The 25,926-nt window shown below is 36.4% G+C and overlaps 1 protein-coding gene across 1 annotated transcript in view; it reads left to right on the forward strand.

Annotated features, from left to right (window-relative positions):
- Nucleotides 1–12,837: 12,837 nt before the first annotated feature.
- Nucleotides 12,838–25,926, forward strand: part of LOC149786624 (uncharacterized) — a 31,733-nt gene continuing 18,644 nt past the window's right edge. Inside the window, exon 1 of the mRNA XM_089977139.1 lies at nt 12,838–12,927. Within this exon, the coding sequence (XP_089833265.1) occupies nt 12,927 (1 nt within the window). The 5' untranslated portion in view covers nt 12,838–12,926. The remainder of the gene's footprint in view (nt 12,928–25,926) is intronic.

Consider the following 25,926-nt stretch of genomic DNA (forward strand, 5'->3'; position numbering starts at 1 on the left):
TTGAATCAAACAAACTCCAGTCTAGTTTTATCATGGATAGTTATGAACCATTCGTATCAAAAGGTTATATATCACTTATTGGTGATTCTTCTAAGCCTATCCCTATTAAAATATTAGGGACACATGAGCTTCACAAAGTATTTTATTATCCGGTATTTCGCCTTTGTCAGAGAAATGTTTTCATAATGCAAGGGGCTTAATTCAGAGAGTACAGCGTGCTTTATTAATATTCTTTCCATTGTTTAAATTTGACATCAGGTTTAGTCTTAGAACCCGTGAATGTCGGAGCAGTGATTTCTTTACCCATTGATGGTATCATTTATCACTAGGCAATGACCTAGCTGTAGAAAAGGTTGTGGTTAATGTACTTGTAACTGCCTAGCCTTGCTTGGATTAAAATGTTGATCCTGTTGAAATTGAGATCCCCTGTTTATACCCTTCTTGTGCAGTTGCCAGAGCTATTTTAAAAAGAGCTCTTGACAATGATGTTAATAAGGAAATTATTCATTTGGTTGACACATTTATTAAATAATCTTTTTGAGGTCACTTTTGCTCCTACTATTGACCAATCAAGAATTATTAATCACAGTGATCCTCTCTTTACTGCTAATTCTCTTTATTCCAATCACGGTGACAAATGATAATCATTCGTTGTCAACCAGAAACAATATAATGAGATCTCATGTTTGTTTCAAAGGTCTATTAGCGAAACCGAAACCACACAAGTATCACAGGATATTCTTAGTCGAACACATGAAACTTCCTTATCTGGTCATTTAGGAGTCAATAAGACTTATCACAAGATCTCGAATTATTTTTATTGGCATACCTACCTACCTACCTAAATACCTACCTACATACCTACATACATATATACAAGTGATGTTATGAAAGACTGTAGTTCTTTTCCCCCTTTCTAAAAGGTAGGCAAACACAACCATAAGATAACTAAGGCTCGTCTCAAACTTGTACCTGCATTTGACGAACCATTTAGTATAATAATGGTAGATTGTGTTGGTCCCTTACATAAGACCAAGTCAGGCAACTAATACTTGTTGACCATTTTTTATACTTTCTTTTGTGTTGATATTATACTTTCTTTTGTATTGCATTGTTTTAGTAGTAAGATTTTACTAAGAACATTTTAATTCCAGTTAACATGGCATTTAATACTACCGACAGTTCGCAAACATTATCTCGCACAAATGTATGTATAGGTGCAGGCTAGTATACATCCATCCGACCATACATACATACATACATACATACATACATACATACATACATACATACATGCATACATACATACATATATACATACATTCATACATACATACATACATACATACATACATACATACATACATACATACATACATACATACATACATGCATACATACATGCATGCATGCATGCATGCATGCATGCATACATACATACATACATACATACATACGTACATACATTGATACATACATTCATACATACATACATACATGCATGCATACATACATACATATATGCATGCATGCATACATTCATGCATGCATACATGCATGCATACATACATGCATACAGACATACATACATACATACATACATACATACATACATACATACATACATACATACATACATACATACATACATACATACATACATACATACGTACATACATACATACATCCATACATTCATGCTCATTTTGAGAAATTGTCTTCCTTTGTTTAATAAAACCATAAACTACTACTTACGTCACTGAGTACTTTACACATGTAACCTATAAACTTGACTTTTATATTCAAGTAGTCAATACATTCAAGTCAAAGAATAAAAACCAATACGCTGACTATTTACAACGTTATGGGCGATGTACCTCATCACACTCAAGGTATGCAGTTCTCAATATCTTGAGGAAGCGCAGTATTGAAACATTAGAATGAATCCCCATAGATCAGGCTGGCAAATCAATAAAGTGTAACGGAGCCCAGTGGTTCAACGTTGCTCTTCTCTAGGCCATTTTTCAATGATCAAATCCTGATTGGGATCTTCCATAACTCAAAATGGAGCACAGAAAATAGGAAATCGAAAGAAGTTTATTGGATTCGTCGGCTGGGTACTCTCAAACCCAGCTGCTTATAGACAGAATCATAACGGGCATTTGTCAATGCATAGGTAACAAGGAATTTAAAGTCTGCCAAAATCAAATATTCCTAACATTTATTTGCTTTTTCAATATATATAATGATCTAATTAGCAATTTTTTATTTTAATGAATAACGGAAGAAACGTTCTACAAATGTACATAATCTGCAACAAAGATAAGCATTGATATCTTATTGATTAATTTTACATTCTTTTTGATGGAACGTGCCTAACAAATTTTTTCTAGCAGACTAAAGATATATAGAATCTATGTTGGGGATTGGGCCGAGACAAGGAAATCCCAGTCAAGGGTTTGCCCGAGTGGGGAGACATATAATATAAACCCGCGACTGGGATTTCCTTGTCTTGGTCCAAACCCCACCGTAGATTAATTTTCTAACCCAATATTTTCCTTTAAAGTAAAGAATTCTGCACTAGCGCTCACATCCAATGTTTACATGCGGCGTAATAATATAAATATGTTAATGAGGGCTGTGGTGTGACTGTTGCGTCCGAAGTACACAGTTATTCGCGTGAGCAAAGAAAAATAACAACATAAAACGTCGCATAATAATGAGGCATCATCACATTTAATATATGGATGTCATATGAAATTGACAATACATAATAAATAGTTATTACAAGAAACTGTTTTATTTTCATCAGTTCCAATTTTGAAAAGTTATACGATATTGGCTACTCAGCTCTACTGTAATTATACTTAGTACAAGCTATAACAAAGCGTAACATTTTCTTTACATTAATCATGGGTAATTAGAGATCTGTGTCACTTACGTATATAACTATTCTTTTCTTTGGAGGAGGTGCAACTGTGTGTGACATACTTGTATTGTCCTATATATTGATTGTAAAATTACCCCCGTGTATAACAGACCCTCCAAAAACGGACTCCAGCTGATAACCATACGCTAAACTTTCAAGTTCACGGATTCTTTAAACATTTATTTTTCTGTCCTGGAAATATGGCAAGTGCTACAGTGAAATTTGCTTATGGATTAATGTGCTGACGGATAAATTATTCCTTCTGGCTGGTAAGTGTATTATTTGTCATTAAATATTGTAGATATATCTTTGATTCAACCGGGGCACAGTGGAGATGCTTAACAAAATTATAAAAAGCATGTTTTATATAACACTTTTCTGGCTGTTACTAAGTTTTCCGTAATTGTTCAGAGAGTAGGGAGGCTATGAAGTGTATAGTCTATAGTATATATCCATGGATAAGTGTTTTCTCTTATATTTTTCATTTCACACAGCATTGAGAATTTTATTTTATCTGTAGCACAGTTATTTTCAGGTCAGCGTCATTAAATGTAGCTAACAGTATATCATTTGTTTCACACGAAATATTTAAAACTAGTCAGGTAGCTTTAGCTACATTTAATGACCCTGATTTAAAATGTATTGAGCTACTCCTGCATATAGGATGAAATTGACCACGCTGTGTAGAACGAACAAGCACAATACCAAAAAGTTCGACATCATATGTGTTTGTCTTTGTCTGTCTCGAATTGTTTTTGTATGGTGTGTTCTCAAAGATGGATTTAACTTAAGTTACTATGTTTTTGTTATATATGTGTTGCTGTTGTTTTTGTTGTTTGATTTTAGTACAACTACGTCAGGCACAGCAGAAGACAACAAGGGTTTCGTTTTTTTAAAGTAGTTCTGAGCACGTGGACACCTTGACTGAGACGAATGGTATGAGATGACTAGACTGAGACAAGAAAAGTAAGGTTAGCAAAACAAGTAGATTTCTCTGTCGCATGGGTGAGAAAAAGACATATATGTATATGTCTACTTGTAAATGTCAATTGATAATTCAATTAGAAAAGAGACAACTCGTCTCATACAGGAAGATATTTTTGCATGTCCGATGTTCAATAAATATAAAAACGAAAAGGATACAATAACATGTCATTACAATATGTCAACTTAGTTACCCATACAAACTTTTAACATGTCATACATCTTCCCTCATATGGAAACATGTGTGGAGAACCGTGTTAATCTCCTGAAATGACTGCCAGAGAATGTGAGGGAGACGATAAATAAGTTGCCAATAAAACAGATAAACCTTCCATGGGCAGAAGTTTGGAAAAGTTTCCCAAGGATACCATTCGTACTGAGGTTGTCATTACTACGTTGGCTTTTGGTAAGGGAATTCATATTTCTGATACAGACGGGATCGTTCACTGGGGAAATAAAATGAAGCAAGACAATGTGTCTGAGATGGTAAATGGGGGTTGGCTGTCAGTTATGTTTACTTTCGCTCCCTCCAAAATTGTGACCAGACCATGAAAAGCATGTTCCATTTAAAAGATTGTTATTGCACGCAACTTGTACAGCACTTCCTCCTTTCTGATATGGATGAGTCTTCATGGTCAGAGACCATAAACAAATATATGCACCTTACAGAACCATGTAAAATGTTGCTGTTCAGCATGCGTTTGTTGAACAAACTGCCTCAGTATTTACATATTTACTGTGAATACCACCAGAGTTGTTGATCGATAATTGATCAATCATTCTTTCAATTTATTTACGTAATAACTGTCCTGCATAAAGGTATCTACAGTTCTAGTGGTGTGTGTCTTCCATTGTTGTGTTGCGTGTCTCAGTGAGAGAGCATGTTTACGCCAAATGCTTGGCACGGGATAGTCTGTATTGTGCTGATGTACCACTAAACACCATTATATCTGCTTACACTCAAAAGAACTATATATGTTGTATGTGTGCTATACTTGAAACAAATGGAGAGTTGTTAGTTTAAAACCTATTCAAACTAGTGCAAATTTGTGTCCTTCTGTAGATCTTGGCCGCTTCACTTTGTTTTTGCACAGAAGAAAGAAAAAACATTCACGTTTGTGCCTATGTACCATTATACACCATTCAATTCACGTGACAGTAAAAGTCACTGTATATGGGGTCTTGCTCTCATAATTAGTGGAGATTGTGGGTTGAAATCATTCTTAGACTACTGTGGATTTAAAGTCATTGTGTGTCTCGGGAAAAGTCAGTTTACTCTCAATAACCCTGCACTAAATAGCTGTTCCTGTGCTGATATTTATTCAGTTACTAATGCAACTTAACGAATTCTGATAAACCAACAGAAAAGAAAGTTTTCATTGTTATAATATATCCATCTTTTCTCCATTCAACATGCTTGCAGTCATCAGCTTCTGCATTTTCCACGTCTTGATATAAAGTTATGTATTTTTATATATGTTAAGGTATGTGCTATTATTATTATCATTATTATTATTATTATTATTATTATTATTATTATTATTATCATTACTATTATTATTATTATTATTATCATCATTATTATTATTATTATTATTATTATTATTATTATTATTATTATTATTATTGGCAGTATTTAAGGCACATGGAATCATGAAGAAAGAGTGGGAGAAAGAAAGAAAAAATCTTAGTAACAGTAATAATGATAATTCTTTCAAGTGTAAATGGTAAAATAGAAAGATGGAGGATAATAATAATAATAAGAATAAGAATAAGAAATCATCAACAGTATAAAACAAGAAAAACAATCATCATCATCATCTACTATATTTCGACTTTCAAAACTAAAATGATGATATCATCATTTGCATATTATCCATAATTACAATGATAAAACATATTGTTACTGTTAGTGTTAATATTACTGGCTGTATTAGTGGGGCCAATACAAGTGGTATATCTCTACTCTATTAGTAAGATAATAATAATAATAATAATAATAATAATAATAATAATAATAATAATAATAATAACAATAATAATAATGAAAATGGTAAAGTACAAATCATGATATACAGAAAAGAAAATAATAATAAGAATCATGCATTTAACCAGAATGCCAGTCATCATCATCATCATTTAAGAATCATGGCTGTAGTTATGATAACTATGATATCACCATCGTAGACATATCTTCATGATCATCATCACCACCAGAATTATCATCATCATCATCTGTATGGGGACTGATGTATCGGTCTCATGTCCCAAGATAGTCCCATAACATAATGGTAGTCTCTCGAGTCGAGGAAGACAAGTTGTGCGATCTCATTCAACGGTGGACGCGCATGTGGCTCCTGAGTCCAAATTCCGATGCACACAGGCGGTAGCAGGTGGGGCATGAGACACCGGTGGTTGGTGGTATTTGTGATACAGTTCTCTGAGGTCTCTCCCGAGTTGCAGCAAGAGGCTGGCGGCGGTCATCCTCAAAGGTGGAACAGGCTTTTCTGGTCAGCGCTCGCCAATGGCTTCTGTCTAAGGCAGCGAGCTCGAGCTGGCGGGGTTGGAGGTCTGTCCATTTGATGTTCATCTTGGGGTTGTGTTTGTACCTCTTATGAGGGCGGCCTTGGTTTAGGTTTCCCTGGGCTAGCTCGCCATAGAACAACTGCTTTGGGATTCTGCTTTGATCCATGCGGATGACATGGCCAGTTAAACGAAGCTGGGCCTGGATTAGTTTGGCTTCGATGCTTGTTGTGTTGGCTCTGTCAAGGACTTCCTGGTTGGTGATTCGGTCCTGCCACTTGATCCGCATAATGTATCTCAGGGAGCGCTGGTGGAATTGTTCCAACTGACTGATATATCTTCAGTAGAGTGTCCACGTTTCACAGCCATACAAGAGAGACGTGAGGACAACTGCATTGTACACTTTCATCTTTGTTGACAGGCGTATGTCCTTGTGCTGCAAAACCTTGGTTCGAAGGCGTCCGAGTGCTTGACTGGCTTTTTGGATCCTCATAGTAATTTCTTTGTCCAGGGAGCCGTCACTAGATATTGTGCTGCCAAGGTATTTGAAATTGTCCACATTCTTCAGCTGCGTGTCGCCAATGGTGACATAGGGTTGTGAGGGGACAGTGGTTGGGGCGGGCTGGAAGAGGACTTCTGTCTTTCCTAGGCTGATTGTGAGTCCAAATAAGTTGGAGGCTTCAGAGAATCTGTCCATGATTGCCTGTAGGTGAGTCTCTTTATGGGCCATGAGGACACAATCATCTGCAAAGAGTGCTTCAATGATGAGTCTTTCTAGCGTCTTTGTTTTTGCAGCTAGGCGACGGAGATCAAACACTGATCCATCCAGGCGATACCTAATGTAGATGTTCATGTCAAGGTCAAGGATGGCATGGAACAGTACCTGTGCGAAGAAGAGGATGAAGAGTATCGGAGCAAGTACACAGCCCTGTTTGACACCATTATATATTGGGAATTTCTCAGAGGGTTCACCGTCTGAGAGAATCTCTCCAGTCATGTCAACGTGGAGGAGCCGAATGAGGTTGGTAAACTTGTGATGACAACCAAGTTTCTTGAGTACAACCCACAGTGCGTCTTTGTTGACTGTATCAAAAGCCTTTGTCAGGTCCACGAAGACAGCATACAGATTCATGTTCTGCTCAAGGCACTTCTCTTGGACTTGTCTCACTGCGAAGATCATGTCAACGGTGCTGCGGTCTGGGCGAAAACCACACTGAGACTCGGGGAGGTTATCTTCTGACACTGCCGCAATAAGCCTGTTGAGGATGATGCGAGCAAGTATTCTGCCAGCTATGGACAGCAGGGAGATGCCTCTGTAGTTACTGCAGTCCACACGTGTGCCTATATTTTTATAGACGGTCATGATTGATGCGTCCCTGAGGTCGTTTGTCATCTCTTCTTCCGTCCAGATGCTGATTAGCACATCGTGGAATGCCTCCAGAGTCTGTTCACTGAGAGCTCTGTACACATCCGCTAGGATACCATCCTTTCCAGGTGCCCTGCCACAGTTAATTTGTTTAATGGCCCTCCTCAACTCCTCCATCGTTGGTGGAATATCCAGTTGGTCGTGTGTTGGCTGCTGAGGTATTTGATCAAGAACAGATTGGCTGACCGATGAGGTCATGTTTAGGAGCTGACTAAAGTGTTCTTTCCATCTTTCCTTAATGCCATTCTTGTCCTTTATTAGTGTAATGCCATTTGCACCGAGCAAGGGCGCAGAGCTGGACTTTGCGTGGCTGAAGATTGACCTGATGGCGTTATAGAACTCTTTGGAGTTGTTAGTGTCAGCATAGCTTTGCACTTCATCAGCTTTCTTTTCCCACCAATGGTCATGCATCTTGCGGATTTCCCTCTGAGCCTCAGCTTGATAGAATTTGAAGCGGTCTTTTTTGTTGATGGAGTTTGTGTCATTCTGCCAGTCCATGAATGCTTTGTTCTTTCTGGCAAGCAGATCTTAAATGGCATCTTTGTTCTCGTCGAACCAGTCCTGATGAATTCGCTTCTTTGGGCCCAGGGTCGCCATAGCTGTTTCTCTTATCGTGTCCCTGAGCTTGTTCCATTTTTCGGAGGCATTTCCACATATCGGTCTGTTTATTGACAGCTTGTCATCTAGTCTTTTCTGGAAACTGAGCTTGGTGAAAGGCTGCTGAAGTTTGACAACGTTGAAGGATGTGCGCACAAGTTTAGGACGTCTTAGGTGATGAGGGGCAATGTGCAGCTGTAGGGTAGTTCGGACAAGTCTGTGGTCTGTCCAGCATTCTGCTCCTCGCATGGCCTTGGTAATTAGGACATCCTTGGCATCACGCTGGAGGACTATTACATAGTCGATTAAGTGACATTGGCGAGATCTGGTGTGCATCCAGGTGTTCTTGTGTTTGTTCGCCATTCTGAACATTGAGTTTGTGATTAGGAGGTTAAATTCTGCGCATTTGCTGAGTAGGAGCAGGCCGTTGTTGTTCATTCTGCCGACACCGTGTTTGCCAAGCACACCTTTCCATCGACCATAATCACAGCCAACACGGCGTTGAAGTCCCCCAGTAGTATGATCTTGTCGTCAGCTGGAACTGAGCTAAGTACAGAGCTGAGGTCGGTATAGAACTGCTCGATGGCTTCTGCTGGACTCGATAGGGTAGGGGCGTAAGCACTAATGGTTGTTGCATGGCGTTTGTGGCCGATAGGTATTCACAATTTCATTAGCCTCTCATTGATACCAACAGGCATTTCCGGAAGCTGCTTCAGAAGACATGATTTGATAGCCAGGCCGACTCCATGGATCCTATCCTCATTTTGGGCTTTTCCTTTCCAGAAGAATGTGTAGCCGCTTGCTAGCTCAATAAGAGAATCCTTCTCTGCGAACCTGGTTTCACTCAAGGCTGCAATGTCAATATTGTAGCGTGAAAGCTCCTTAGCAACTAGATCTGTTCTCCTGTGTGGTCCTCCTACGTTCTCTTTGTCCATGAGAGTACGGATGTTCCATGCTCCAATAATAAGTTTTTTTCTTTGATTATTTCGACCGCGGATATGGATGATCTTGCCAGCCGCGGCATGCTGGCCAGATATTTTAGGGGAAGCTTTTTTAGGCCACCTTTTCTAGGCCTCTCCTTATTCAGAGTGAGCAGCGCCGTCCTGAAACGGTCTGCTCAGTCGCCCGTGGATGCTGCCTAACTGTTCTGCTGCCCTGGATGCAGAGCAAAACGACCACTTGTCCAAGGGCCGCCTACGTGCAGGTCTCTGACTACAATTCCCAGTGGTCATCTCCACCTGTTGCGTCGCCAGTCGCCCTTCGCCGTAGGACTTTGGTAGGTGCAGGTAAGGAACAATGAGTGTGATGACGAGGATGAATGATAGGTGCACAACATAACCTGTGCGTGAAGGAGATTAAAGCGAAACAGCCTTTACACAGAGACAGCCTCACTCTCTCTGCCTTGGTAGTTAGAACTCAGTGCTACGAAGATTCGTCACGGCTGGGGACTACTTCGGCTGCATTGGATGGTATTGACGTCTTCCGTGCCTTGTCATACCCTGCGCTCTCCACAGAACGTTTGCAGATTCGTCTTCGTGGCCGTTGGATGACTCAGGTGATCTTTTCCGCCCAGTCTGCCGAAACTGGCTTTGCATGCAAGGATAGACAAGCTCCAAAGTCACCGAGGGTTTTTTGAGGCCCTTCGGCTACCCTCTACCTGGTTTTGCCAGCCAGTCGAAGCCGTTGCCCGTGGTGTGGCCGCTGCGCATGCTACAGCTACTTGGAGCCACAGGTGGATGGGCACGTCGTGCTCCTTCGGGAGTAACTTGTCCATCTTTGGTCCTCACCAGGCGCTCAGCCCTCAAGATAGTACCATACAACTACTATCCTACTGTTTGGCCTTATACTGTTTCATTTCTTCGTCATTCCCATAAACGGTTTATATTTTACATGAGTTTGTTCTGATTCATAAAGTAAATTTTCATAATAAATAGAAAACCATGAATGCAGCGAAGACGGGTAATAATTCCTCGTCGCAGCAGAGCAGATAATATTACACCCGACAGTTTGTACCCACTCTCTACAGATTTTAAAAATGAAAAGCCTCAGTACTAACAGCAATACATAAAACGTAGACATTTTATTCATTAATTTATACGTTCTAACCTGATTGTCACCAGGTGATCCCAATCACAGTCATGTTGTTTGCGTTAAAAACCATAGGGCGTCCATATTTACGAGGACGAGTCCATATTATTTTAGTCAACAGGAATGATGTAGTTCATTGTCTTCTAGAAGCTCCGAATAATTCCGTAAATTTCCTTATCTTTAAGAGTTAAATTGCTTGCCCTGTTTATTTGTTGCATTTGTTTGGAGAAATATTTGCACTAGACATTTCAAATATTGGATGAAAATGGCAAAGCGTTTGGCTTATGTGCACGTGTAGTGCTAGGACCCACACATATTCAACTTAAATGGAACCGGAAAATGGACAGTGTGCATGCTAATTGTTTAGCATGAAAACTTAATTTTGGTTGGAAACGTGAACACGATGATAGTCTTAGCGTGGATTCTTCCCTGCAAAAATCATGTTAGAAATTAGAAATTAATGAATGAAACGAATAGGTTTTGTGCAGTTTCTATATCCTTAATTATTTTCGGTTATAAGATCATACAGGAAGCAGGGGTTGTTGAATGCAATAAGCCGATATATATATATATATATATATATATATATATATATATATATATATATATATATATATATATATATATATATATATATATATATATATATATATATATAACCCAATTGTAATTTTAATTTCAGGGGCCTTATCCAAGCTTTAAAGACCATATTAAGGGTCTATACAGAAGCTCAAACCTGACTTCTCTATCTGATGATGATGAAAACGGCTCCTTTGGTATATACTCACCATGTAAGCATCTTTATTTACATATGAAAAGAATGCCACCATATAGTTCAAACACAATGGAGATGTTGCCAATATATATGCTATAAATATATCTGCTTTCAAACGATCCATTCTCCCTCCGCCCTGCCCCACAGGGCAAAATAAAAGCCCCGAACCCCCAAACAATATGCAATTATTATATCTTTGGAGCTGCATGCGATTTTTCATATTGGCATCGTAAGTATAATTCCTGACTTTGAAATTGGAAAAACATTTACATGGGACTGACATATTTTCAAGGTTCTGATATAGATATAATCATGATTCTTTAAAGGGTTTGCTGTACTTAGAACCTTGGAGAAAATTTAGTCCTATAAATGTGCAAAATGAAATGAATTCAAAACAAAAGTCAGCTATGTGGATTCATACGACTGTGGATATGCGAAGGCTTTATTTGCTTTCCAAAGTGTTTAAGATATATTAATGCAGTTAAATCTTTGGAAAGAAAAGTTCAATTTGCATAAAGCTTCACGTTCGTTTTTGTCGATTATCCGTAAAAGCGTAAATTTTCAATGCAAATGAAATACAAGAAAACACGTCAAAATATGCCTCAGTAGTTCTATAGTATTTAAAAAGAATTAATAATTTATATTTCTGTTGTTTGTACCTTTCATAAAATCATAAGCGCGAGCGCAAGAGAGAGAGAGAGAGAGAGAGAGAGAGAGAGAGATTTTAAAATTCTTCTTGCTGTCTAAAAAAGACACCCTTAAGCTATATAGTTTACGTAAACCAAAAATATCCCTATTTTTAGGTCTCGTGCAATTTAGTTACAGTCATTGGTACTTGTTTCACGGAATATGACTGAATTCTCAATACTGAACAATCAATATAAACAGCTACATTGCACAAGATGAAAAAGCCCATCGCAATGCAATTTAATTTAACATTCAGTTAGAATGCTCTCTCTCTCTCTCTCTCATATGAAATGGTTTAAACATTTCCATTCATAAGGCCAGTCGTGCCAGACGTAATAAAATTTGCTAAAGCAAAATAATAATAAAAATGTACTAAACTATGTTCTATATTCTTACATATTGGTATGTGAAGTGCAATACAAATTTTAATTGCTCTCTCTCTCTCTCTCTCTCTCTCTCTCTCTCTCTCTCTTGCCTTAAGTAGTGTTTACTGTGGCTCAATAATGACTGAAATGAAAAAGAAATACTTCTATATTTACAAGTCTTGGTATACAGAGTCATATGATATTTTGGAAAATGTTTTCTATAAATACACTGCCTAAACCCCAAAACATTTTCTGACAGGGTAATTATTATTATGGTTTATAGCATAGCGGTGTTTGAATCAACGTCGACAGCTATGGGCGGTAATCCGCAATGCTGTGATAAAGTAGTATAGCTTATTATCTCCCGTGTCGAACGAAGCTGTATTTTTTTTATAGGTTACGTCATCTTTCATTATACAATCAAGATCTAAAATTAGCATAACCCGGATACTATATAGTCTAGACAGTATCGAGGCACGTGACACGAACATATTTCTGACCTGCACTGTACATAGCCTTTCTTCTTTCAAAAGAAAGGCGGATTCGTTGTAGAGTAAGTAATTTTATCTTAATTCTAACGTATGTAACGATTTAAATATTGTCAGATTTTTTGTTTAAACATTACATCTTGCCAGTGGAAAGAAGTCATTCATTTTGTGGCAAATTTTGTTTTCTTTGGCTTTGACTTGGTAGAGGCGTAATGGCGGCACAAACAGTCTTCAACAACGTGGTTATGTCCTGTGTAATAAATGACTAAGTATTAGAAACAAGATCGTTCAATGTATTCATAATGACGTTAATAACAATATCCACTGGAGAATAAAATCCAAAGGATGTTGATATATTATCTGAGAACAAAGCATTGTCAACAGCAACTTTCGCTTTATCGGTATCATAAGTGTCAGTGTAAATCATGTTGGTACTTCAGTGTTAATTCCTGCTAGTAAAAATAGTTTTCAAAACGAAACGTGCGTTGATGTCATTCTGATACATACTTTCCTAAAATTATATATATATATATATATATATATATATATATATATATATATATATATATATATATATATATATATATATATATATATATGTGTGTGTGTGTGTGTGTGTGTGTGTTCATTAGTACTTTCAAGACTGGACTATTGTAACTCAATTCTGCTTGGTTCATCTCAATATCTACTCCAGAAACTTCAAAAAGTTCAAAATACAGCTGCTCGGATCATACTTGAGTACCCCGATCAGGGCACACCTCCCCGCTGCTCTGTACCCTACACTGGCTATATATTCGATCCAGAATCAAACACAACAATTTGTTCTCTGTGCTACATTTCACTGTCGGACTCTAGTCCAACATACCTATCCGACCTCACTCATGTGTACACACCAGCAAGATACTTACGCTCCTCTTCTGACAATCGTATACTCATTATTCCAAGTATGAAACAAACTCATATGGACAGCGTTCTTTTGCATACCAGGGCCCAGCAACATGGAATGAATTGCCCACTGAACTTAGACACAAAGACACAGTGATCACATTCAAGAGGGCGCTCAAAACTCACTTATTTCGACAGCAAGAGCAAACTTAAAGACCTAATAATGTATCCTACCTGAAATATTCTCAGCATGTTTTTTATTTTTTTAAAAATGTTTTCCTAATTTCATGTTGTTTGTTTTTGTAATAATATTATTATGTTTCTTATCTTATAGGTGTTTTCTACAGTTGTAAAGTGCTTAGAGCTTCTAAAGATTAGGCGCTATACAAAGTCCTGATTATTATTATTATTATTATTATTATTATTATTATTATTATTATATATATATATATATATATATATATATATATATATATATATATATATATATATATATATATATATATATATATATATATATATAAAAGTAAACCAATAAATGCAGTAAGTTTCTTTTCGGATTCAATCAGAAATGCATTTATTATTATTTATTAATGAAATGTTACACCCATTTTTAACTAAATTCTGCTAAAATCCTTAAAATAATCTTGTGTATTTCTGGTTGCAACTGAAGGATTATATTGTTTCTTTACTATTTTATAAGGTATAAATTTAGAAAACTTTGTTTTATCTTTGTATTTTGACTTTAAGGTATATCATCCCCTCCCCAATGGGCCCGATGTGCGCTCCAATATTGTAAGCGTGGACACATTGGGCATTTTGTTTGCCCTGAGGTGCCTCCCGTTATTTATTCCAGCTGAGCATATGATTGGCCTTTTCAAATACTGTAGTTGACATTTCTAAAAATGGTACCGTACGTGAAGTATTTGAAGGATTTTTCCTTCTTGCCTTAATAGCTTGAAAATAGTTGTTTGGTATACATAAACTTACTATACTGAGGAATGTGCTGATGTGTCGTTAAATCCGTTTCACGCACACATACATACATTCATACATACAGGCATATATAATTAGAAACGACGGTGAATGATCGGCCTATATTAACCGTTGAATGTTTGAGTTATCCTTCCTTACAAAATTGGTTGTGTGTCATTACTGAACAAATCTGCAGGGTTAGGTATATGGCCGTGTGTTGTTTGAGTAGTTAGTTTACTAGTGCCCCAAGTGACACGCTACATAAGCAGATTTATTGTCATGTTTATGATAGGGGTCAATATCAGGCATTAACTGGATCTACTCTGCCTACCCAATCAAGAGCAATCACTGTTTTCAAAATTATACCATACAATATAAGGAGTCTTCATACAGAGAGAGAGAGAGAGAGAGAGAGAGAGAGAGGGTTGGGGTTGGGATGGAGTTACATTTAGTTATATGACTCTGATGAAACTACAGTCTGTATAATCATTGTAAATGTATGTACCATGACTATTTACTACAGGAAAACAATTTAAGGTCTCTTTTAGACAATGCTACTTTAGTTGTTAGTACATTTAACTTTTTCGATTAAATCCATAATTTCTGGTGACATATTTGTATTTACCATTTTCAGTACATACAATATATCATTTTAAATTCTGAATGCTGCTCCCTCCAACCCCCATGGTGGAGCAATAACACCGAAACACTAAATACATATATTTTCAGTATCACAATTAAGACAATTTGAAATTAACTAAAAAAAGTAAATAAAAGATAGACCAGGCTCACTGTACATGACAAAATTCGTGTATTTAGACATTCCGTTATGGGAGATTAGGCAGACATGCCAACGTAGTGTTCACTTATCTCTTAAGGTCACCCTAATTTAAAAGCGTATGAAACTGCTTTATACCGATTTGATGGTGTTTTGATATTTGAAATGTGCGGGTGAACAATCACTGTTCAGTTTATACTATGTTGTCTGAAATCAACGAAATAATACTTCTAGAGCTTCATTGGCCAGAGTATAACTTAGAAATGTAGTACGTTTGTTTTGATGTGAAGGATATAATTACCACTTGATTACCAGTTGATACAAAAGCTAGCAAAAAATAAGACTTAATACATTTGTTATTAATTACGTCAAGCTATTATGGTCAGGAAGGATACACCAAAATGTCAACGGTTTGTTTAGGCGGACTATCCACTGAGTAGACAGTCTTCTTTCCATAGCCGTAATTAAGTAGTGCAATAAATGATATGACATAATGTCTTTATTAGCTTTACAGTATCACCTGAAAAGGATGAGAATTTTGTTTAAAAAAGCTTGTTTTCACATGTAAATCTTATCTTATGTATATTATTGACAAGTTGATATACATAGAAGGTAATCAATCCATTACACGCAATATAAAATGTCAGCTTACTCTTATTTATCTTAATTCTTTTTTTCTTCTTCTCAAACATCTGTTCACATTATCCGCCTTCGTTATGTTTCCTTATATTTTCTACAGTTCAGGCTACAATTTGAGAAGGAATAAACAATGTTAATATTTATTTTTACATTCTAAATATCATTATCATCGCATGATTCACGACAAAGTCCCGTTTTCACGAAAATGTGTACTTCAGGTAATAAAAGCACTTCACCCACCCACCCCGCTATGTCAGAAATTTCAGTTTGGATCACTCATAATCATTCATTAGAATCAACTAACACAGTATCTATAATTTGTGAATCACAAATTGTGAATCACAAATTATGACTAATGTGCTAGGTGATTCTAATTAATGGATAGCAAACGCGAATAGACGGCCCAGTATGTAGACATCCTGTTGGTGAAGCAATGTATACACTCGCTAGAAGCGCTGGTTCATATTGCATTATCACTTAGAGGCTACATTTGAATACGAAATGCATGTTGACATTTACAGACGCGCAGCTAATTGACGCCGGGCTGATTTGGATTTGACCAGATTTCAGACCAAAGCCGATTTGACCAAGTTTACATTCAGGGTCGATATTGGGTCTACACGGAATAGCTTATGACTGTTCATCATTATAATGGAAAACTGCAAACGTCCAAAGTTGATATTGTGATCTTATTTTGAAGCAAAGATGCACATTTGCGAAACTGGCCGAAATTACTGTGGACAAGGAATTCAGACACGTCGGCGTGTTCGATTATTATATCTAAGAATATACCGACGCTCGGGTGAAACAAAACCTGAAAGTAATTGCAGCCAGGTTATATCAGCCCTGACCTCACAAATATTTGTTTTCTACATTATAATAGATTACCGCTTTCGTCGGCGATGATTAAGTAATCAGGGTACTACCTAACAATTTCTTAGGTAATCATCGCCGAAAAAAGCGGTGATATATTAATTATGTAGAAGAAGAAAAGAAATTGGTAAACGCATAATGATATATTTTTTCACTTTGAGGCCTGATCAATATCAACACACTCATGACTGGCTAAATTATACAAATTAATAGCATTATAGATAATTGTATACTTTCGCCACCAACGATAGAAGTCTCAGATCGATGAAATAACTGTTTCATAATGGCGCCGGTAAACAAACATGACCAAAATATGCTGTTAGATTTTTAATTGTTTTATCAGAGAAAATTTATTCTGTAATCGTTTTCGTGCTAGTTCATCCCGTGACAAATATCTGATAGATTGCATTTGTGAGCTTTATTAGATCATTATTTTTTCCAGAGAAAATGTACAACCCGGGATAGGTTTTTCTCTCATGATAGTTTCAGTCATCGACATATATTATACTTGTTTTTAATTTATTTGCTTGAATTACATAGTATTTGAATTAGTTATGGGTGCTATGATAATCTGTGATTAAAACACAAAAACACCTCATATACATTGTCTGGGGCAACTCTTAGAATCATTATATATATATATATGATTATGCGACTTTCACCACCTCTACAGACAAATATGACATGTTTCCACCCAACGATAGAGACCTTAAAATGATAAAATAACCATTGTATTTAACCACGTAGAATTGTCATCATAGCATATTTTGTTTATCGAATACACTAAACCATTTGGTGACGCTACATATGTGAAATTTCAGCATCGGGGAATGATTATCAATCGCCGTTATATCACTTCCACCATAAAATCCTCGAAAGTCGGTTTTCATATTTATCCATGGTTTATCATCAATACGATCCGATTTTTGCCAGACACGATATATCAATGTGTAATCGCCTCTATCGGTATGTTTATTATCGTTTGACGTTAAAGTTGCTTCGAATTCCTTGTATATCGATTTGATCTTTTCTACGATTTTTTTAGTTGTTATATTTTGTGAGTCTAATCTCGTTTCAGGAAATATGCTTGTCTGACTTTTCATCACGTCGTTATAGTTGATGCGATTTTTGAGATCTTCTCTGGATATCGTGAATAATTCTTCATTAACATTTTTATCCTGAACTATATCGGGCAGTTTTAAAACATCGTCACAAAATCTCTGATCGTGTTGATCATTTCGCGGGGGCTGATTATAGGCCTATCTGACCGGAACATGTAGCATCGATGGTGCGGCCGTTATAGACCTTTTCGACGATCACTCATTGAATGCGTCTTAATTGATTGGATTTCTTCTATAGTGTTTCAGTTTCATCGGGTGGTAATTTTCCAACCTTGCACTGAAATTGATTATTGTGGTATTTTCTTTTCAGCATACGGCGTTAATGTTTCGTTGGGGTCAAATTTATAATAAATCAGGTTTGTTTTTTCGTCATGTTTTATCGCGACATTTGAGTTCTTTATTCGATCACCAATGTTTGTTTTTAAAATCTCATCGACGTCGATATTGTTTTTAAGTTCCTCAGGACTTGGAATCTTTATTTTCTTTTTCTTCAACCACGTCTCATACTCATCTGCGGAGATTTATATTATTTCAAAACCAATCTCTCATCATTGAGATTAATCTCGGAGTAAAATACATCTTATAATTATTCTCATAGATGATATTGCCGATATATGCAAATCGTATGGAGCATTTATCTCACCTAAATTTGGCGTCCTAAACAATTTCGTTTTTTCATTAAGAAGTTTTTCACGATCATTGATGATGTTTTATTATTTCTGCACTAGTCTTGGGTAATTTATCGCGTTTTCTTGTTACTGATGAATAATGGGTTTCATTGACACGTCTGAATATATGTAGTGCTTGTTTTGTCGATTTGACTGATCCTAGTTTTTTCAAAAAACACATATGTTTGAATATAGCGTCGATTATGCAAATTCCAGCCTCAATTGTGTGGTTTAATATAACCGCGCCGATGTTATCATACGCCTGATTTATGTCGGAGAAGTCTAATTTCTTTTGCTCTCGATCGTTATCTCCATGATAATATCTCACACGATATCCTCTATGTTGTAACTGTTTTGCAAGACTTTCCACGGAATAATTCGTGTTGGATTTGTCATGAGTAAACAAAGCTACACGGTTTCCTGATTTAAGTTGTTTTAGCAGATGTGTAAAATTATCCTGGTGAGAATTTTCCACGATGATTTTTTTTTACCATGATCTGGTTTACGATCGTTGATGACAAACTTCATCGTTGATCTTTTCATTACGTCAAGAAACAGCATGAAATCATCATTATCTGCGTCTGCGTCAAGAACTATTAATCTTTTACAACACGCTAATAACCCCGCGAATTTATTTCATTGCTAGTGGCTAAATTTTACTGATAAAAAATGTTGTCTTCGAATTCCGTGCCACTCATCGACGATCAGCACGTCAGTGATTGCCTTATTCGATGTAACGATTCCCATTGAACTATAACTCTTCTCCGGTCGCCAGGTTTAAAGATTATATCACAGGTGATATCAGAGCATGATGCTATATTATAATCTGATTTAATTTTCTCAGTAAAAGTTTTTATATAACTAACCGCAACAACGGATTGATTGGGACTCAAAGAGTTCCATGCAGCCTCAGATTTGCCCACACCACATGCGGTTCCATCGATATAGTCTTCTTCATATATTACTCGATATCCTGGGCCTTTCTCATGTGCTGGTGCTGCATAATACAAATAATTAGCAATTCTCTTTGAAAAATATCCAGGATAATCTTGTCGCTGATAATTAGCTCTCATCTTGTATGTGATGAAATCTGGATTCCATTGATGTTCTGGCAGATTATCAAGGACATGTGATATCGCTGTATTATTCGACTCTCCGTTAAAACATGTCTTAATCTCTTCATCGATGTCACGAGAAACTGTTATTCGTTGACCGGGTTTTCTTGGACATATTAGAACATACCAATCTAAATAAATACAGTTGAGACAATTATCACATTTATCCTCGATACGATCATAAAAATCATTATATCCATGTCGATGCTCACAAATGTGGCAATGGTGACCTGGTCGTCGTGATACAGTGAGTCGGTTTCCGCTGGATGATATATTATTCATTAATTGGCCGGGCTGACCTGTCAACGAGTAAGATATTATTTGTATGTCATCTTGTGAAATCTGATCACAATCAATATTTTAATCATTCCCGGTTTTATTGTTGTTATTTTTAAAAGTTTTTTCATGGACCGATGTTGGACAAACAAGTAACTCAGATGTGGAAAATGTATTACTGTGTAAAATAAGAGTTTCACATAAACTTGTTTTGCCGGATTTGTATGATCTTGTACCGGAAATTTTTATGCTATAAACTCTAGTTTGTCTATCAACTTGCTATTCGGGATTTTTCTTATCAGCGTCTTTGTTGCTTAGTTGCTTAGTTGCTTATGCCTTTCAGCAGATAAGGTGTTGATTTACATAATACGTGATATCGTTTTTTTTGTCTCAAACAAAAATACTTTATCGGGGGTACAATCAGATAATCTCGAGAAATCATCAATAATGTTGTCAGTCCTTATTTTTTCATCGCTAGGTTTTATTTCGGTCTCTTTGTAAGAATATATCCTCGTTTCGTATTTGTATTTTGTATCAAGCTCAAACACGGGATATCTTTTCCTGTTCGTTGGAATAATTTCAGTGACTGACGATTGTCCAATAAATTCATTAGAAATAAAATTAAAATCATCAGAACAAGAAAAACATAAAATTTATTCAAATGTTGTATTATTATTCCTTGTAGTAATAATCACATTTCATGAGATTATCTACTGCTTCGTGTTTATTATCGAAATAAATTGCTTTGTCAAGTGAATCAACATATCGTGAAGAATATTCACGTAAATGAAACCAATCGAACGTAGCTATATCACGTAATTCATTATCAAGTGTATTTTCAAACACCGTATTTATATCATCGGTATTTAGTACAATACAAGTAATAAAGTCATCTTTATTATCATCTAATTTGTTATTTGAAGATTTAGTATAAATATATTCAACGACTTCATCGTTCAACGGACAAACAGCTGGAATAATCTCACAAAGAATATCACAAATATGATTATTTTGTTGCGTTATATGATTTCTAAAAATGGTTTTGATTCATTATTATTATCTTTAATCTCTAATAGGAATATATCTAATTAAAACTATAATTAGGTATTATATAATCCTGCCAGCTCAACCTGCTACAAACAAATGCAAATGGCTCCTGCAAGGATCAAATAAATCTTGTAATAAAAGCTGTTATAGTGAGTTCTGTGAAGCACATAGAGCATTAAAATCTGCTGGTCCTAAACCAAGCTTTAAGTGTAAGAAATGGGTTCGTGGAAAATTTCAACTTTGTACCGATTGCGGTAGAAGCAGATATCGATCGCTAGTTGAGGAGTTTTTACAGGATTATTAAAGTAAATTATCTTCCAGATTTACCTTGGTTGCTCTTTTTCTACCACCTTCAAGTTCACCACGTTCATATAAATATCTTACAGTTATATTACCTAGCGCTGGTTGTTTTGAAAAGTCAGGTCGGTGTGTGTTTTGTGATTATTTTGCGACTGCGGAAACTCGCAAAATCATTTATTATATATGATTATGCGACTTTCCCCACTTTTACAGACAAATAGGATATGCTCACCAACGACAATAGAAACCTCAAATTGGTCAAGCATAGCGCGTCTGGCAAGAATTTGATTGTAAATCTTTTGCTGACTACCACGATTTATTGTTAACCGATGTGTTGTTACTCAGTGATATCTTTGAAAGCTTCCGTGGTATTTCTCAGCTCCGGGTCTTTCATGGGACGCGTTAATGAAGTTTTCAAAGATTCAGATTAATTTGATAACAGACCCTGGTATATATAATTTTATTGAAAGAGGTATTCGAGGAGGTATTAGTGTAATAACACACACACAAAAAAAAAGCCGCAGAGATGCCAACGATAATATCTTACTACCATTAGATTAAGACAGATACAATTTATAAACAAAAACTAACTAATTTTAATATACACGATACGCGGATAGGAGAAATACTTTTGTATTGGGATATTATTCAATACAAAAATTAATTATCTCCGTACATCGCACGTTTAAATGCCTCTGCAATTATTCTGGTCTGTTCATTTCTTTCATCCTGAAGCTACTGGCGGTTCTGTAGTTTCTGTTTGACAGAATCACGAACAGGAAGACATTTATTTGTTGCATCTAGTTATTCCCTTGCTAACCTAGCAGTATAGGATTCCATTGACGGCCCAGATACAGCTGATTTGGCTACACTAGCTGTTGACGGCCCATATACAGCTGATTTGGCTGAACTAGCTGTTGACGGCCCAGATACAGCTGATTTGGCTGAACTAGCAGTTGACTGTCTAGATACAGCTGATTTGGCTGCACTAAATTTCCTAGATCTTGTAGATGAGGACATTTAATAATCTTAGTATTATATACCTTTCAAATTTGACAAAACTGTCGTATCTCATATTTTGTTGGTTAAGAAAAAAAAAATCTATGAAGGAGTTCAGCAGGCCAAATCAGCTAACGATTCTCTGATGAATCAACTTCACATCTGCAATATGCCGTTGTTGAATATCTTTACTTTTATAAGCTACATAATAAACACGACACTCTTTATCAATTTCATTTATTGGATAATCGCCAGGTGTTGGCTGATCTTATTTATCAAGTCGAATATTAAGTCTAGTTCCAGGACCGCAATTATTATATCCAGGAAGATGTTTTTCTCCAGGGTATTTAGCCCATAGAGCTGCTGGTAATTTCCTAGCGAAGCGGCGATATCACCACCTGACTGTGTCAGGGAAATATATTTATAATTTTGTGCCACATTTCATACACTTGCCTGTATGTGCATTTTATTTTTGTTTTTTGTCATTATCGTTGTTAATCCACTTGTGAGGGTGGATGATCTGCATCGAACACAATATAGAGCCATATTATAATCATATGAACGTAACTGATTTCTCAGCGACACGAAAGCAAGAACCAGTAAAACATCATCCAGCTCTACCAAATTGGATCAGAGCAATTACCATAGGTCCATCTGGGTCTGGTAAAGCACAATTGCTACTTAATTTGATAAAGAGATGTATCAAATGGGATAAGTTGTATTTAGTAGCTCCATCAGTTTATGATCAGCGATGCTACGAAGTGCTTAACGATTTTAATGAAAATGCAAAATTGTTGGACGAGGACAGCAATGATTTTATTGAATTTATCACCGATATTGATGAAGCCCCATCTGTAGATGACCTAGATGGATTTATTAATAATCTCGTAGTTTATGATGATGTGATGATGGACAAACAATCAAATCCAGCTAGAATATTTTCCAGAGGATGACACAAAACACAGACATGATTTAAGTTACTCAGCGATATACACAGATACCAAAAGTGATCAGAGATAACTGTAATAGTTTAGTTGTATTTAACGGAGTTGACACACATACTCTGCGAAATATTCACTAGACTTGGTGTAGCGGAGTTATGGATATGATTAAATTTAAAATATTTCTTTTCGAGAGCAGTCAACCCACACGGATTTATAACAATACATTTACATGATCCTCGATCACGATATCGTGCAGGTCTATATAAAATATTTGGATGAGAGACTGATTTAATTACAGCAGAAGAGGAGGTGCCACCTAAATGAAGCGTTACGGTGGGTAAACAAACGGGCATACTTTAAAAAAAAAAAAAAACACTAACGACAATGATAAAGTAACCAAAAAAAAAAGAACACAGTTAGAGAAACTCTCGGTAAGTTAGAGGCTTCAGTTGGACGTTATTGACCTGATATTTACATTTTCGTAGGAAGCCTTAATTGTTTCAAAAATGATGATCTAGCTATAGCAAACGGTCTGTTCACCTCCTCTGCTGCTAGATGTGTTGTGGTCAGCTATTACAATTCACGGATGCAGGCCAAAACATGTTTAGAGGTGAAATGGCGAGGGGGGGGGGAGGATTCTATTTTTATATACCATAATAGTATGTGCTGTTTTTATTTCGGCATTGTTAATTTCAACTGATGATGATACGATTTCCTTAATAATAATATTAACCAGAGTTGTTGTATGGTGAACTTTAATTCTCCTGTCGAAGGTAGAGTATAAACATTTCACGTAAAAAAAATTCCTACGGGGGCCTCTTAATGTTATCTCAAAAACATGGGTACATAATATCAAGTTACCAGTTGAACATGTACAGCCGTATCTACCTACAAGGAGGAATCTCGATACTTCGAATACTGAAAATACACACTAATGAATTATTATTCTCTCTTGTCTATTCGGAATTTCAAAAATGAATAATGTTTGAGAGTGTAAAGTTCATATAAGTTAAAAACGAATAACAGCAAGAAAAGAGTTGATAATATTAATAAGTTGCAACAAACTATCTCAGCCTAGCGGTATAGTGGGTTAGGGTGTCAATATCCGGGCAGCTGTTACTGCAAGCATGCTTTAATTTTGTAACAGCACATTTGATCCCTGTTTTTTTTTTTTTTTTTTTTTTTTTTTTTTTTGTTGAAAATTCTTAATGAATATTTGAATCATATTCAACACCTATATAGTTCCGCCGTAACAATGTTGTTGCTAATGTACTGAAAGTTTAATTTTTGTTTGTGCTAAGCCATGCCGTACTCCTAATAATGTGCTTTTGATACCGTAGTAATTCTAATGCCCTACATAAAACGAATTCAGTTCACATATGTGGTAATGCGTTTTCACTTGTACATTATTAATCAGTTCCATCGACATTTGCCGATAATTTAAAATAACTTTACATCTTCTGTAGACATAGTGTGTCAGTCTGTCTGTGTGTGTGTGTGTTTGTGTGATTTGGAGTTTTAACGTAGCTTTAACAATGTTTCAGTCGTATCGCTACGATGTCTTCGGTGTCGCAGTTTATACTATAAATTATAGTGATTTGTAGCACTGGGGAATCATGCCGGAGACATTTAGCATCATGTCCCACCCAGTCGCATTATCCTGGCACCAGGCCGACCAGTAACAATAGCAGCTGAATGCTGAGCGCCAATCGAGGTAGCTGCTAGTATCATTTTTACAAGTCTTTGGTATGTCTCGTCCGGAGTTCGAACCCGCAACATCCCGCATTCTAGGCGGACGCTCTAACCACTTAGGCCACCGGATCAGTTCTTATATAGATATTATTTGTCTATGACTGACTCTATTTCGTCCATGACAAGCCATACATGTGTACTATCTTTAACTGGCACTGATATAACACTTATAAATATTGGGAAGCAGCTTGATAAGCACGAGCTTTTTCTATTTAAAGTTTCATATATAACACAATGATATGTACATACACGTCGAAGCAGGCAATGCAACACTAAAAATGTGTGTCATGTATACAGATTGCCTTTGAAGCAGCAATTATTGGAAAGGTCAGCTGTACAAAAATTCAAATTGTTTAAGAAAGAACATACATGATCTTTTAAAGTACATGGACACAAAGTCGAACGAATGCTGCTATAACGTTAAGACTGAACAGTTAACGCGTCCGATGTTATATTTTTTTAAATTTTTTTTAAAGTGTTTAAATGGGGTTGTTTGCAAATATTTAGTCATACACCTCTAAACTAGAGGGTGTAGACATTCGGGACCCCTCTTTATCAGCACCATTAAAACTCTCAGAAGTCCGGTCCTTTCATCACTTCTAAAAATGTCTGCCACAATAATGCAGTGGAAATGCCGATGTTTAAAGGAAACTATTAATGCAGTGCTTGATGAACATAATCTAATTGTTTTC

Source organism: Sinohyriopsis cumingii, chromosome 12, assembly GCF_028554795.1.
Source record: "Sinohyriopsis cumingii isolate HCF-2022 chromosome 12, ASM2855479v2, whole genome shotgun sequence".
Classification (NCBI taxonomy): Eukaryota; Metazoa; Mollusca; class Bivalvia; order Unionida; family Unionidae; genus Sinohyriopsis; species Sinohyriopsis cumingii.